The sequence below is a fragment of the Mytilus trossulus genome, chromosome 6 (assembly GCF_036588685.1).
Source record: "Mytilus trossulus isolate FHL-02 chromosome 6, PNRI_Mtr1.1.1.hap1, whole genome shotgun sequence".
Taxonomy (NCBI): Eukaryota; Metazoa; Mollusca; class Bivalvia; order Mytilida; family Mytilidae; genus Mytilus; species Mytilus trossulus.
This window is the reverse complement of record NC_086378.1, coordinates 29396467-29413897: the sequence shown is the minus strand read 5'-3', so window position 1 is coordinate 29413897 and position 17431 is coordinate 29396467. Positions and strand designations below refer to the sequence as shown.

Genomic DNA, 17431 nt, shown 5'->3' with positions numbered 1-17431 from the left:
AGGAAAATTAACAATAGGGAAAGAAAAATCATCACTTTTGTATTGAATGTGTGTATAGAATTTCAGTTGTTAAACTGAATTGTCTAAATCTAGGATTATACACTAATTGCTATTAATGTTTGATTTATTTAAGGTAAGTTCTTGTGGGTAAATTTTGGCAATGTTATTATGTAATTAGAGAATTCTTGATTACTTACTGAACGAAAAATATCATCAAGATGAGGGTATATGTTGTTGAATTTTTCAATGGAATGGAATTTTGACAGGTCTTTACTGAGTTTTGACATAAGCTGTTATCCATAATAGTATAGGAATAATTCTGCTATAAAAGGGGCACAATATGAATACATACAATCTATCATTAACTTTATTAACGAAACTTCCATGAATGTTGTCAAGGAGAAAATATACAGTGAGGAATTGTAGTGTTAAGAACTGTCGACCAAATAAAAAGGACCATCAAAAGCACATAACTTATCTTAAACATCCAGAGATTTTTTTAAACTCCAAAAATTTGTTAATTCTTCGAAATTCATGTTTTATTACAAATCTAAATGATTTGATAAATTGTTTGATCGTAGTTAAGGAACTCATTAAAAGCACTGAAAGTCTAGAAGTGGAACCCTTACTAGAGGCCAAGATAAAATGATATTTTATGGATGCTTTTGTGTAGTAATGGTAGCCAATGCATAGTGAGAACCTGTTCAGAAGAGGCATTAAGCTGAGGTGTGATCCAAAGGGCCAAGTGAGGTTTTCTCATCACTTGGCTACGGCGTCCGTCGTCGTCCGGCGTCCGTCTTCGTTAACTTTTACAAATATCTTCTGCTCTGAAACTGCTGGCCCAAATTTAACCAAACATTGCCAAAATCATTATTAGGGTACCTAGTTTAAAAATTGTGTCTAATGACCCGCCCAACCAACCAAGATGGTCGCCATGGCTAAAAATAGAACATAGGGGTAAAATGCAGTTTTTGGTTTATAACTCAATAACCAAAGCATTTAAAGCAAATCTGACATGGATAAAATTGTTCATCAGGTCAAGATATATCTGCCCTGAAATTTTCAGAAAAATCGGACAACCCTTTGTTGGGTTGCTGCCCCTGAATTGGTAATTTTAAGGAAATTTTGCTGTTTTTGGTTATTATCTTGAATATTATTATAGATAGAGATAAACTGTAAACAGCATTAATGTTCAGCAAAGTAAGGTTTACAAATAAATCAACATGACTGTAATGGTCAGTTGACCCTTTAGGAGTTATTGCCCTTTATGGTCACTTTTTAATAATTTTTTGTAAATCTTAGTAATCTTTTACAAAAATGTTCTCCTCTTATACTACCTGGCCAAATTAAACCAAACTTGGCCACAATCATCATTTGGGTATGTAGTTTTAAAAATGTGTGGCGTGACCCGGTCAACCAACCAAGATGGCTGCCTGGCTAAAAATAGAACATAGGGGTAAAATTCAGTTTTTGGCTTATAGCTCAAAACCCAAAGCATTTAAAGCAAATCTGACATGAGGTAAAATTGATTATCAGGTCAAAATCTATCTGCCCTGAAATGTTCAGATGAATTGGACAACCCGTTGTTGGGTTGCTGCCCCTTAGCTGGTAATTTTAAGGAAATTTTGCTGTGTCTGGTTATTATCTTGAATATTATTAAAGATAGAGATAAACTTTAAAATACAATAAATGTTGGCAAACTGAGATCTATAAATAAGTCAACATGACCGAAATTGTCAGTTGACCCCTTTAGGAGTTATTGCTCTTTATAGTCAAGTTTTAACCATTTTTTCGTAAATCTTAGTAATTAATCTTTTACAAAAATCTTCTCCTCTGAAACTACTGGGCCAAGTTAATTATAGATAGAGATAATTGTAAGCAGCTAGAATGTTCAGTTAAATTTAGATATATAAACACATCACCATCACCAAATTACAATTTTGTCATGAATCCATCTGCAACCTTTGTTTTATATTCACATAGACCAAGGTGAGCAACACAGGCTCTTTAGAGCCTCTAGTTTGTTTTTCCTTCATTTTATACGACCCCAAAAAAAATTTGAGATCGTATAATGGTATGATGTCGTCGTCTGCGTCATCGTCGTCCGAAGACACATTGGTTTGCGGATAATAACTTTAGTTTAAGTGAACAGATCATCATGAAATTTTTTCAGAAGGTTCAATACAACAAAAGGAAGGTTGGGATTAATTTTGGGGATGATGGTCCCAACTGATTAGGAATAAGGGGCCCAAAACAAGCATTTTTCTAGTTTTAGGATAATAACTGGTGTAGAAGTATTTCAATTGCTCTGAAATCATACCCCAATGTTTAAAACCACAAGTAGAAAGTTTGGATTCATTTTAGGGGTTATAGGGCCAAAGTTTAGGAATTTAAAAGGGCCAAAAATGGGTCAAAACAAGCATTTTTCTAGTTTCAAGACACTAACATATGTGTAATTGTATGGATCTCTCTGAAATTATACCACAATGTACCATATAACAAAGGGGAGGCTGAGATTAAGTTTTGGGTTAATTGCCCAAATTATGTAGGAATTAGGGGCCAAACAAGAATGTGTCCAAAGTACACAGATGCCCCACTCACACTATCATTTTCCATGTTCAATGGACCGTGAAAATGGGTAAAAAATATAAATAGACATAAAAATTAGAAAGATCATATCATAGGGAACATGTGTACTAAGTTTCAAATTGATTGGACTTCAACTTCATCAAAAACTACCTTGACCAAAATCTTTAACCTGAAACTCACACTTTCATTTTCTATGTTCAGTGGACCGTGAAATTGGGGTCAGAAATTTAATTTGGCTTTAAAATTAGAAAGATCATATTATAAGGAACATATGTACTAAGTTTCAAGTTGATTTGACTTCAGCTTCATCAAAAACTACCTTGACCAAAAACTTTAACCTGAAGCGGGACAGACGGACGAACGAGCGGTATGACGAATGAACGGACTGACAGACGAATGGACGCACAGACCTGAAAACATAATGCCCCTCTGCTATTGTAGGTGGAACATAAAAAGGGCCAAAAAGCAGCATGTTTCTAGTTTCCAGACAATCATTACAATAACTTGTGTTTAAATGTATAAATCTCTCTGAAATTGTACTACAAGGTTCCATTCTGCAATGGAAAGCATGGGATTGAGTTTAAGGATTTTTATTGCACCAACAGGGTTTCAAAAAGTTGGGGGGGGGGTGATTTTTTGTTTACCATTTTTTTAAGGGTTTCCTTTTTTTTCAAAATTTTTCAAATTTCAAATTTTGAAAAGTTTCAAGAAGTAATCTTTAAATGCACAGTATTTTGCAATAGATTTGTTAGATCCATGACCACATTAATTTTGTGACAAAAACCTATATTATGTCAAAAATTTGATTACAATCCAAATTCAGACAGAATCAAGCTTGAATATTGTGACCAAATTTGCCCCAACTGTTCAGGATTAAACCTCTGGGGTTGTATAAAGCTGTGCCCTGCAGAGCACTTGGTTTTGTCATAAATTAGGCCCTTAGTTTTCTTATTTGAATTGTTTTACATTTGTCATTTCGGGGCCTTTTATAACTGACAGTGTGTAAGGCTGTACAGGGACCTATATTTTTTAATTTCAGTGTCATTTGGTCGCTTTTGGAGAGTTATCTCATTGGCAATCATACCACAGCATCTTTTTTATATTAAATAATTTCATGGATCATTAACGAAGGTTAAAAGTTATCACATAACTATGATAAGGTCTGTTTCTTACAGATTATGACAATAAAGTGCAAAGTCTGTCTGACCAGTTTCGTTTGACCTTGATCTCCTTGTCCTAGTTCATTAATCAATGTTAAGTTTTCCAGGCCAAGTCTATTATCATGATTATGTACTTGTGGTAAAACCCTCATATAACAAAAGTGCAATCATGATAAGTAAAGCAGGTAAGACATTTCGTTGTGTCCACTCTTGTTATTTTACATTAGAATTAAAGTGCATTTGTTTTCAAAAAGAATAAGTATGGAATAAAGTGAGAACAGATGTTTTATTTCCTGTGATTTCAATTCTGTAAACAAATACAGCATAATTCAATATACTATGTTTATAAAATGTAGACATGTTTTTCACTAAGTATATGGCATTGATGCAGTACTTGAAGGCGGAATACAACTACTCATTGCGTTGTAGTTATTTGGTATATCAGTTCTATTCTGTTCTTGAAAGTTGTAATATTGTTGTTCATTATTTCTTCCATACCAAGGTGCACCTTGACCAGGGTGACCCACAGTATTATAAACCTGTCCCAAACTTTGAAAGTTATGTATGTTTGGCATATTACAATTATTGTTAGGTAAATTGTTCATAGTCCTGTCAGATATCATATTTTTCCTTATGTATGGTTGGATATGTGTTCTGGTAGCCTGGTAAGAATGGTGATGATTTTGTAGATCAGAGTTTGACAGTCTCTCAATTCCATTGCTTGTATTTTGATAAGAGTGTTGATAAGGTTGTAATTCAGAATTCGGCTGTCTCTCCATTTCATTGTTTGTGACTGTTTCACAAACTCGTTTCTTCTTTACATATGGTCTAATGTTAACTGACACTTGAGTTTTATTACTAGTTTTCTCCTCGCTAACATCATACTTGTTGTGTACATCAGCTGTTGTGTTTGACATGCCTAATTCTTTCCTGAAGAAGATCCTGAAAACAAATAAGGTAAAGTTTCATCAATATCAATCTAACACTACAAATCTGTCCATACACAATAGGAGTAATACTGAAGGTCAATCATATACAACTAGTTCTAAATTCTCAAGATTGCCATTAGCTTAGGACACTAGGGTAAGGGGGGATAGGACCTTTATTGGGACTTCGGGATCAGGTGTTTTTAAGATCGGGATTTAGGGATCCGGGAATCCTTTTTTTTTTTATTTCACGACTTCAGGATTTACTTTATTTAAATTCAGGACCTCTGGATTTCGTTTTTTTTAAGTCCAGGATTTCGGAATCAGGACCCCTCCTATCCCCCCTCTAGGGTAAATTTGTCAAAATGAACTTCAGGCAAAAAGCATTAAATTATCAAATTGTAATATTTTATGACTGAAATTAAGTCCAAATAGATGAAGCATTTACATTTTTTTCTGTTTACTATATGGTATGTCTTTTTTATATGGTTTCAATCAGTTATATTGTCTTTCACAAAACTGGTTTTAGACAGATTAAAAATCACAAAGATTTTCGATTTATTTCCATGTAACCATATATCAGGAGTCTGTTTCAATGGCTTCTTGGTTTTTGAGATTACATAAGCATACAGATAAAGGCAGAAATTACTAATTCAGTATCTTGGTCCATGTTTTGGGAAACCTACAAAATCACTTGCATGAAAAATAGAATAGTTGCAAATTTGATGCTTTATAGACAAGAGTGCACACACTGAAATGTTTTGCCTTCTTTACTAATCATTGATATTATGTTGATAGACCTAAATATAAAGCTTTATTACAACTGTCACATAAACTCAACATTAACCAAGAAAACGAAACATTGATCAATGAACCATGAAAATGAGGTCAAGGTCAGATAAACCATGCCAGGCAGACATGTACAGCTAACAATTCTTCAATACAACAAATATAGTTGACTTATTGCTTATAAATTTAGAAAAAGAGACCAAAACACAAACACTGAACCCTTAGCAATGGACCGTGAAAATGAGGTCAAGGTCAAATAAAACCTGCGTAACAGACATATAGATCATAAAATATTTCCATACACCAAATATAGTTGACCTAATGCATAAAGTATTAGAAAAATAGACCAAAACTCAAAAACTTAACTTTGACCACTACACCATGAAAATGAGGTCAAGGTCAGGTGACACATGTCAGCTAGACATGATCACCTTACAATCATTCCATACACCAAATACAGTAGACCTATTGCATATAGTATAAAAAAAAACAGATCAAAACACAAAAACTTAACTATAACCACTGAACCATGAAAATGAGGTCAAGGTCAGATGACATCTTACAGTCCTTCCATACACAGAATATACAAGACCTATTGCTTATAGTATCTGAGATATGGACTTGACCACCAAAACTTAACCTTGTTCACTGATCCATGAAATTAGGACTGGCTGATGGGCATGAGGACCTTGCAAGGTACACACATACCAAATATAGTTATCCAATTACTTATAATAAGAGAGAATTTAACATTACAAAAAATCTTAACTTTTTTTCAAGAAGTCACTGAACCAAGAAAATGAGGCCAGGGACATTGGACATGTAACTGACGAAAAGTTCGTAACATGAGGAATCTATATACAAAGTATGAAGCATCCAGGTCTTCTACCTTCTAAAATATAAAGCTTTTAAGAAGTTAGCTAACGCCGCCGCCAGATCACTATCCCTATGTTGAGCTTTCTGCAACAAAAGTTGCATGCTCGACACAACCCTTTCAAGTTGATTGAATTCTGTCCAGCTGTTTCAAAAGAGATCTGGATTTACAAATAGTGGCACAGATAACAATGATAGATGAACAGAAATTATTCGTGTGTAACTGCAGCTTATCAGGACAAAAACATACGATGGAGAAACGTTTAACATGTCTTAAGCTATATTGAAAGGAAGCTATAAAACCAAGATTTCCAAATAGTGAAGTTGAAATCATCCCTTCATTAACTTTTCGGATGCTATCATGAGTTGGTTGACTGTAATGGAATATATCCATTTCACAGAAGATATTGGATATGTTCCTTTTGTCTTAACTACAATCTTGTTCCTTTTCAAGAGTGTGACCTACCAAATTATACTATTTACCAAGTTTGTAATAACATGAGCAACACAATCGGTGCCACATGTGGAGCAGGATCTGCTTACCCTTCTAAAGCACCTCAGATTACTACTAGTTTTTGGTGGGGTTCGTGTTGCTTAGTCTTTAGTTTTCTATGTTGTGTCTTATGTACTATTGTATTGTCAGTTTGTTTTTGATTTATGAGTTTAAAATGTCGCTCTGGTATTTTTTGTCCCTCTTTTGAAACCTTTAAATAAGAAATATAACTTACTCTGATTGCTGTCTCCTCCCTGTATTCCATACTCTCCCAAAGGATGGTAACCACTGTGATGACAAGGAACCAGATCGGTCAAACTTGGCACCTACTCTACCGGCTGGTAATTTTCTGGATTTCTCTTTTTCTACTGCAATTAAAACATTGAGAACAATTAACTAGAAAGCTACCATAACTGTATCATGAGTAAGAACATACACTGTTACTATTTATTGAACCTTTACCCGGTATATAATTCACAGGTTTAAAACTATGACAAGATTATTTTTTTTTGTTGCTAATCAACTCTCTCTTTTAAAAAATCTTGCACAAAATATCTGAGGTGTCCATAGGACCATTATCATTTATAATACTTATAATATTTGATATAATCCATATGGTACGATCATTATCATTTATAATACTTGCAATGTTTTTTATAATCCTCTATGGTAGGACCAATTTCACTTCTGTCATGTGTGTCTCCCTCTCCTTGAAGCCATGGTGGTAGAGCATCTGTATGAACATTGTCTTCAACTGGCCCTAATTTCTGTCATTTTTAAAAGAAAAATTAACATTACACACTGACAATGTAAACCTGAGCATCTACTTTACGTTACAGTTAATTTTCTAATGCATGTAGAACAAAAATTTGGTTAGCTTGCTTGCTTTGTTTGTATATTGTACAATCATTAGAACAACACCCAATTAAGTTCAAATATGATATAAACAGGTAAAACTATGCCTATATAAATTGTTTAAAGATGTCAAACTTTTTTACAAAGCTTGAATAAACAGTTATAAAAACAAAGCAAGCAAGCCAACCAAAGTTTTGTTCTACATGCATTAGGAAATTAGCTGTAACACTTTGTAGGAAATTAGCCGTAACACTTTGTATGCTCCTATTTAGACAGCTATTGCTGTTTAAAATTTTTATAAAAACAAATCTGATGGATTATTTTTTTTGCAGTGCAATCGCTTAATTCTTTAGATCAGACATCTATTTAAGAAATAAATCAGAGTTACAATCATTTTGTGTTAATCAATTTTGCCAAGGGAGATAACTTAAGTGTGTACTATTCAGGGGGAGATAATTAAAGGATAATTTTATAATTGCTATATTCATATTTCTATAAAATAAATACAGCAACCTATATTTTTATTACGGTGTTAGTGTTTGTATTATATCAATCTGTTTTTTCATAGGTCTTAAATGTCAATTGACAAATAAAATGATTACCTGGTGAAAAAATTTAAAAGACACCTAATCTTTATTAATATAACGTTTTAAAAAGAAACAAATCTAGTGGCATCAGTCACCGCCACTTTCCATCACAGCAACAAGAGTGTTAGGATATTTCTACACTCGAGACAGTCAAATTTTAATATTTAAAGTGCAAGGCTTGCGCGCCAAGCTTTTTAAATAACTGTAGATTTGCAGAAAGTTGTGTTCTATATATATGACCACATCAGACATGGTCATCTTTTTTCATGATTTTTTCTGAAAAGGAAATACTGAAGAAACCAAGAAAATTTGTTGTCATAATAAAATTCATCAAATCAGAACAGATATTTCACTAGAAACAATATAAGAGGAGAACAAATTTTTCACAATTGGTTGGGAAATGTAAATATAGTGAAACAATTTTAGAAAATGAAACCTACTATAAATCAAGGCTTTCAAAAAATATTTATGCCAGCCGGACATTTTATATCTGATCCCGATTTTAATCCCTAAGCCTAAGTCACAAAAGGCAATTTAAATGAATTATAGTAATCAGATGGCTATCTCAATGATTGACATTAGATTAAAACCAGATGCTCCGCAGGGCGTAGCTTTATACGACCGCAGAGGTTGAACCCTGAACAGTTGGGGCAAGTATGGACACAACATTCAAGCTGGAGTCCGCTCTAAATTTGGATTGTGATTAAATAGTTGACACAGCATAGGTTTCTGACACAGAATGAATGTATTCAAATGAACTTAAAATTTTTGTTTTCTCTTAGAGCAATTCACTATGCTGTTGAATATTAATCCTCTCAAAAAAATGTTTGAAGAAATTTTCTTTTTATTTATGAAATTTCAAATGAGAAAAATTGAACCCAATTTTTTAATCACATCCCCCTTTCCCTTATTCCAAAACTAATTTCAATTAAGATATTCTAATGGAGTTTGCAACAATTACTACTCATTTAAATACATCATAAAATATTAAGATGTAAAAAAACTGCTTGTTATCACTGAATGGTAAAGATTATTTAAATTTATCAGTTGGTAGTAAAAAGTGAATATACATTGTATATTGTATATAACGAAGATTTAAGTTGATTCTGGACAAAGAAAGATAACTCCAATTAAAAAAAATTCTTGCAGATATTTCTTGCTTACTTTACTGGACAAAGAAAGATAACTCTTAGTTAAAAAAAAATTTGCTATTTCACAATATTGTGAAATAAGATATTTCTTGCCATTGCACAATACTGTGCAATTGAAAAGACTTGCTATTGCACAATACTTAATATAATAATTTTAGATCCTGATTTGGACCAACTTGAAAACTGGGCCCATAATCAAAAATCTAAGTACATGTTTAGATTCAGCATATCAAAGAAGCCCAAGAATTTGATTTTTGTTAAAATCAAACTTAGTTTAATTTTGGACCCTTTGCACTTTAATTTAGACCAATTTTAAAACTGGACCAAAAATTAAGAATCTACATACACAGTTAGATTTGGCATATCAAAGAACCCCAATTATTCAATTTTTGATGAAATCAAACAATGTTTAATTTTGGACCTCGATTTGGGCCAACTTGAAAACTGGGCCAATAATCAAAAATCTAAGTACATTTTTAGATTCAGCATATCAAAGAACCCCAAGGTTTCAATTTTTGTTAAAATCAAACTAAGTTTAATTTTGGACCCTTTGGACCTTAATGTAGACCAATTTGAAAACGGGACCAAAAATTAAGAATCTACATACACAGTTAGATTCGGCATATTAAAGAACCCCAATTATTCAATTTTGATGAAATCAAACTAAGTTTAATTTTGGACCCTTTGGGCCCCTTTTTCCTTAACTGTTGGGACCAAAACTCCCAAAATCAATACCAACCTTCCTTTTATAGTCATAAACCTTGTGTTTAAATTTCATTGATTTCTATTTACTTTAACTAAAGTTATTGTGCGAAAACCAAGAATAATGCTTATTTGGGCCCTTTTTTGGCCCCTAATTCCTAAACTGTTGAAACCAAAACTCCCAAAATCAATCCCATCCTTTCTTTCGTGGTCATAAACCTTGTGTCAAAATTTCATAGATTTCTATTAACTTAAACTAAAGTTATAGTGCGAAAACCAAGAAAATGCTTATTTGGGCCCTTTTTGGCCCCTAATTCCTAAAATATTGGGACCAAAACTCCCAAAATCAATACCAGCCTTCCTTTTATGGTCATAAACCTTGTGTTAAAATTTCATAGATTTCTATTCACTTTTACTAAAGTTAGAGTGCGAAAACTAAAAGTATTCGGACGACGACGACGACGACGACGCCAACGTGATAGCAATATACGACGAAATTTTTTTCAAAATTTGCGGTCGTATAAAAAATGTTTATTAAACTTTACTTTGATATGAATTTGATGTTCTGACATTTACTGTTAAATTTACCTTTACATCAGCGTGCTCATATCTGTCTTAGTCTCTTTATTTAGGCAAAATGATGTTGTCAAAAACTTTACTTTCGTTTTTAAACCGGATGTTGACATGACAATGGTAAAACATGGATTGTAAAATCCATGTACCTTTACAAAGCATGACTGAGTGAAGAAGCTCTTTCCACGTTATTTCTTCAACAAAATACTTCAAATGAACTTTAGATACAGGTTTCAATGATAATTTTAGCATTTATGAAGAAATGTAGGATGCATAATTAAACTTCCCACCTGTGCACATGCACACTTGTGTTCTAGTTCATAGAACAGAACAGAACATATTTTATTTCCAATTAAGGGCCCACAAGGGGCATACAGAGCATACATGAATAAGGAAAAAGAATATTGATTTGCATAGATACATAGATACCAATATTTTTTACATACAGTAACAATACAATTACTAACTCATATTCACTTTAATAAATTTACCAACAGCATTAAGGACCTGATTGTCTTCACAGTTAAATAAATAAATAAATTTATGCTGATTATCAAGTATAGAAAAATTTGGAATTCTTTGGCAAACAAAGTCAAAAATACTAAGTAGTTCTGACGACTTTTCATTTAAAACCTTTTTTTAATTTTTCATCAAATCATGTTTATAAATGTATTTCTTATAATTTTAATCTTTTGGACTAAATCAATAAGATACAAACCACTGAAATGTTTAAAAATAATTGTTAATAGAACGATCAATTTATACGATGTCCAGTACTTAAAATAGTTTACCTGTCACCTGAACAGGTAGATTTCAGGGTTCACCGATTTCAGCTGTCCAACAACTAATTAGCCTTGATTAAAATTAGAAAGTATTGAAGTAGGGGTTGTTTTGATAGTAATTAATCATCATGTCACTTTTTATGACCGGAAATGTGTGGATGTGAAAGGCAAAATATTGGGTCAAAAAGATCGTGAATTATTTAAAAATGACCTATAAAGCCTTGATATCTAAAAAGTAAAAGACCATTTCATGCTTTTCCCAGCCGGACTTTTACCAGACATTATACAGTTGTCCAGAATATATGACCGTTTTGGAAGCCTTGCCATAAATATTCTTTTATTTTTATAATGATACATGTATTGCCTTTCCTTCAAAAATATGTTAAGCCATTTTTTATTAAGTAATACTGTGGATTCATTTATTTTCATGGGTACCAATTTTAGCGGTTTAAGGAAAACTTGCAACTTCGTGGATTACTAATTTTGTGGTTTTGCAGAAGTCAGTATACAAGCCTAAAGAAAATTTGGTATTCGTTGAAAATTACCTGAGAACCCACGAAATCCATGAATATTGGTATCAAACGAATAATGAATCCACAGTATTAGTTTTCTTTTTTATTCTACACAAAACTGTTTTTATTTGTTTCCATAATCTTTTTTTGTAAAACCTTTAATATTAATACTTGCATATTTATTATAACGATACTCACTTGAGTTCCAATAAATGTCAGCCCTTCACCATGTGCTGATAAAGTTGCCTTCCTCTGGACATTCGGAACACTTCTAGGTTCATTACTTCTAGAGCTTGTTTTATTGTTTCTTTCTAACTGTGGCTATTTTAAATTCAGGAAAATGTAATGTCACCAGCAAAGATATGTTCATTTAATTCACAAAATAAGTCTTTTGTGAATTACTGTAAATTCAGAAATTAATGTGAGGTTTTTATTATTGGGAAAAGTGCAACAGAGTCGTAAACGCAATAATTTGAACTCGCATATTGAAAAAAATTTATGATTCAACAGGATTTTTCTCAAAATCGTAAAAACTAAAATCGCATTTAATTCTTTAATGACAAAATCTCAATAATAAATGCACGCAATAATTTCTGAACTTACAGTACCGGTAATAAACATAATCATGTGATTAATAGCCTTATTTCCAGTTTTTTTGCATCATAAACATTTTAACCAAGTCAATTGTTACTTTTTAAAAATTAAGTCTGTGCAATGGAAGGACTTTTGCCAATAAGCCAGTAAATGATAAAATAAACGGATACATAATGGATTAACTGCTTAAATATTTGATTTGAGAAAGTAAGGTACACTGTTTAAGAATCATTTCCTAAATATGTGTATTTAGTTTTTGAGAGGAAATGGATTTAAAAAGAAAATTAAACAATTTGAAAGAACTACCTAATCTTAGATTAAAAACTTCAAACAAGGCTAACTAACTCTGACATGAATTGATGCTGAAATAAAATTACTAGATACTCTAAAAACAAAATTATACAACAATAATAATACTGCTAGACTTAACAAATTATTAAGTCTAGCTATTTTATCTTTGTGGAAAAGTTATTGTCAATAAATCAAGAAAATTTTAGAAGTATTTGTACTTCTTGATTACAAATGTAATTCCCTTATATTCTTTAACATTTGATGGTCCTTGTAAAACAATGAAACTACTTAAATTATACATCAGGCTCGAAAAGCAAGCACTGTAGTTGTATGCATTTGGTATGCAAACCTGTCACTGAAACCAGATCAATTTTAACATTTTAATGTTAATATGTTCTGTTGAAAACCCATTTAAAATAAAGCATCTAAATCTGTTGGTACTTTTTTTTTCTAAATAAATAAAGCGGGAAAATATGGAATCCTCTGTGTGAATGTTTCATATAAATTTTTTTTCAAAATATCATTCTCTTAATCTTCTCACCTGCTAAACCATTTCTGAATCATGCAAAATAACCACTGAAAGACAACAATTCAAATAATGTTCTTAAATAAGGTATTCTTTGCAGAAATTTGTCAGCTATAATATATATATATTTATTATAAACAAATTTCTTGTTTCTCGTTTTTTTATAGATTAGATCTTTGGTTTCCCCGTTTGAATGGTTACACTAGTAATTTTGGGGCCCTTTATAGCTTGTTGTTGGTGTGAGCAAAAGCTCCGTGTTGAAGGCCAAACATTGACCTATAATGGTTTACTTTTATAAATTGTTATTTTGATGGAGAGTTGTTTCATTGGCACTCATACCACATCTTCCTATATCTACAAACCAATTATTTTTACAAAATGGATACAGTCTACAGACAGACAGACCTCAGACATGAATTCATGGCACATCATTCTTCTTCTGGTTTCTTCTTCTTCTATGTGTTTAGATTCCTAAAAATCAAATTAGTGGTTGAAATTATTGACATAAAGATAGTGAATAATTTCAATGAATTTTAATTGATATTTTTTTAAAGAAAAATGCATCTCAAAGGCAATTTTTTTTAATTAAAATTCACAAAATAGTTACTGTTAAATACACAAATCGAAGTAAGTGAAGGGAATTAGGTTATGTATGTGGCTGTCATCCTATCAAGATTTTAAACTTTCATATAGATCAGATCCAATCTCCAGTCAAAATACACAGTTGCTCAGGGTACAATCCTACTGTAAATTCATAAATTATTGTGATGGTTTTATTATTGGGAAAAATGTGAAAGTGTTATAATCATAATAATTTTAACTCTCATTTTGATTTGTTTTTATATGAATATGGAATTTTTTACAATATGACAAAAATAAAAATCACATTTTAGTACAAAATGACATCTAAATAATAAATGCACGCTATAATTTCTGATATTACAGTATTTTGATGTGATCTGTATCCTACATGCTAACTAAATACTATACCATTTTAAGAGTATTTCTTTTCCTTTCTTCATACTTTCTTAACTTCAAAACTGTAGCTTCTTTAAATCTGGAAGAAAAATAATGCACATCTTATCTTAAAAAGAAATTTTTCTACAGAGTTATACAATTTTATTAGCTTTGGTTCTTAAGATTGTCTGGCTTTTGATGTTTTATTGTTAAATCAGCTTTTCAATTTTGTAATAGATTTTAAGGTGGTACATGTACCTAACACTACAGGGAGATAACTCTGTAAAATCAGCTAATACGTTGTGTTGTTAAGGGAATATTAAGCATCTCAATCAGAATTTCCGCTGGCGGTCGCCATTTCGCAAAATTTTTTTTTTGGTGAAAAAATAAAAATTGTGGCGATAAAAATTCGTCATTTGCGAAAAAATTTGACGAAAGAAATATATAACAATTTATTTCCCTCCATCATGTTTAAATACATTTTTCGAGTTTCTCAGACTTTAAGAGATCAGACAATACTCGGAATTCACCTTGACCTCATTAAGATTTGGACAGAAATTCAATAATCAGCTGATTGCATTTTATAGCTAGCAAAACAAAGGACTTATTAATAATTTGACAAAATGATAACGTTAAATGACTTCCGCTAAATGTCACATTCAGAATTTATTGACCACTTTGCAAGGCACATGTTTCAAGCAAACTTTTGACGTCTCCTCCCCTTTTAAAGATAGATTAGAAAAGAAAGCTGTTGTTTTGACGAAAAATGTTCAAAAGAAAGAAAAATCTCTGATTTAAAACTTTAATTATACTTTGACTTTAATATAGGTAATTGATTAGTGAGACTACTTTAAAGTCATTTGAGTGACAAACGTGTTTCAAGCATAGTTTTACGTCTCGACTTTTTCATCTACGATGGTCAAGGAAAAAAAAATGTTGTTATGAAGAAATCTATCAAAACTTAAAGGTTGGGAACACCCCCTCGCATGAGAGTAACCCTTCAATGTAATGACTACACATATGCATGAAATGAAGGATCAATTTCATTTGTTTTGTTGTAAAAACCACTTCTTAGTGCAAAAGGAAACATCAGTATTTTTCTTTTGAAGAAGTTTTCCCTGCGAATTAAACTGGTATTATCGATCAAAACATGTCCATTAATTTTGTTATATTCCAGGACTTATACTTTCTTTATTATTAAACTAAATTAAAGACAACAACACCCATCAATTACCGCATGGTGATTAATTTATTGTGGTCGACATGTTTCGCCAACAAGCGTGGCGTCTTCAGAACAATATTATACATGAAATCAAACAGTGAAGTACAAATTTTGCGGTTGTGCGGTTTGCCTGCATGCATGAACAATAGAGGTTGTTATGACGACGTTATATAGATATAAATAGAAAGTGAAAGTGAAAGTAAAATAAGAATCTAGTATAGTTAAAAGAGAAAGTTAGTCAATAAAGTTATTAACGATGTGGTTATCTGCTATTCTTGCACGTCTGTGTAGTGGTCCTCATACAAGTTTCTAGTGGTAATAATGTAGAAATGATGGAAGTAGCTCATAAAATGTCAGTTCATTTCCAAATTGGACAACACCCCATTGGCCATCCCGTACAAACTCAACTGGCTTCGCTCCGAGGGAGGTACTGCTTCCATTGAGTGCCCCCCTCCCTCATTTAGAAAAGTTGTTTAAAATACAATGAATATTTTTCACTTTTTAGTTAAAAAAAATTCTGTTGTTTTAAAGTAAATGTTTAGTGTTTTTTCATTAAAATGTAGACTCTAAAATAAGTTTGAGAGAATATTCATAGACAAAATGGGGGAAAATCGTCTTATTTAAGGGAGAGGGGGGTTGGAAAAAAAGGTAAATTTTAAACAAAAATAAATTTATGTTACTTGGAGAAAAATAATATTGTGGCGAAAAATAAATTGTTTTGGCGACAGAGGTGGCGAAATAATAATTGACCCAGGGGAAACGCTGATCGCAATGATCAAAATAAGTGTTTGTCAAACTGTTAATAACCAGTGTAATTTTTCTGATAAATTGGTTGGTTCAAATTTTTAATTTTTTTTATATTTTTGTCGAAGAGTCAAAGTAAATACTTTGTCAAAATTTCAAGAAAATTAAACGAACCAAATTAATTTTAGTTAAAATCATATGAAATGAGTGAGTGGTGAAAAATAATGTTTGTACAATTCTGGAACCAATGCATGTATACATCATAAACTTAGTCCTCTGTGCACGATTTTATCATTATTTTCGCAAATATATATCATATAATCGTCAATTTTTTTTCTCTCTGTTATGATTTAACAAATATGGCTGCTCATTAAATGCCGTGTTTTGAAGCCGAGTTTTACCGATTGTCACCTTCTGGTAAACAAATCACAAAAAGCATGGGTATTGAGCACGTGTTTAACATGTATAATCAGATATTTGTTTAATTCAATGACAGATCCATGCGTATTGTGGTCACCAGATTTTTACGAGGAGGGTTACGCTCGGGTCACTATGCATACAGAAAATATGTCGGCGAATTGCTTCCTAGGGATTTTCTTACCCAAGGAGTAGATTACCTTAGACGTATTTGGCACAACTTTTTGGAATTTTGGGTCCTCAATGCTCTTCAACTTTGTATTTGTTTGGCTTTTGAACTTTTTTTATCTGAGCGTCACTGATGAGTCTTATGTAGACGAAACGCGCGTCTGGCGTATAAAAAAATTATAATCCTGGTACTTTTGATAACTATTTACACCACTGGGTCGATGCCACTGCTGGTGGACGTTTCGTCCCCGAGGGTATCACCAGCCCAGTAGTCAGCACTTCGGTGTTGACATGAATATCAATTACATGGTCATTTTTATAAATTTTCTGTTTACAAAACTTTGAATTTTACGAAATACTAGGGATTTTCTTACCCCAGGAGTAGATTACCTTAGACGTATTTGGCACATCTTTTTGGAATTTTGGGTCCTCAATGCTCTTCAACTTTGTATTTGTTTGGATTTTGAACTTTTTTTATCTGAGCGTCACTGATGAGTCTTATGTAGACGATACGCGCGTC

At 32.1% G+C, this 17431-nt stretch overlaps 1 protein-coding gene across 1 annotated transcript in view; it reads right to left on the bottom strand.

Moving 5' to 3' along the window:
- Positions 1–4016: 4016 nt before the first annotated feature.
- LOC134721065 (centrosomal AT-AC splicing factor-like) overlaps positions 4017–17431 on the bottom strand; it is a 72935-nt gene continuing 59520 nt past the window's right edge. Inside the window, exons 4-9 of the mRNA XM_063583775.1 lie at positions 14394–14460; positions 13809–13874; positions 12191–12313; positions 7477–7597; positions 7066–7198; positions 4017–4691 (exon numbers count right to left, since the gene is read on the bottom strand). Coding sequence (XP_063439845.1) covers positions 4118–4691; positions 7066–7198; positions 7477–7597; positions 12191–12313; positions 13809–13874; positions 14394–14460 — 1084 coding nt within the window. The 3' untranslated portion in view covers positions 4017–4117. The remainder of the gene's footprint in view (positions 4692–7065; positions 7199–7476; positions 7598–12190; positions 12314–13808; positions 13875–14393; positions 14461–17431) is intronic.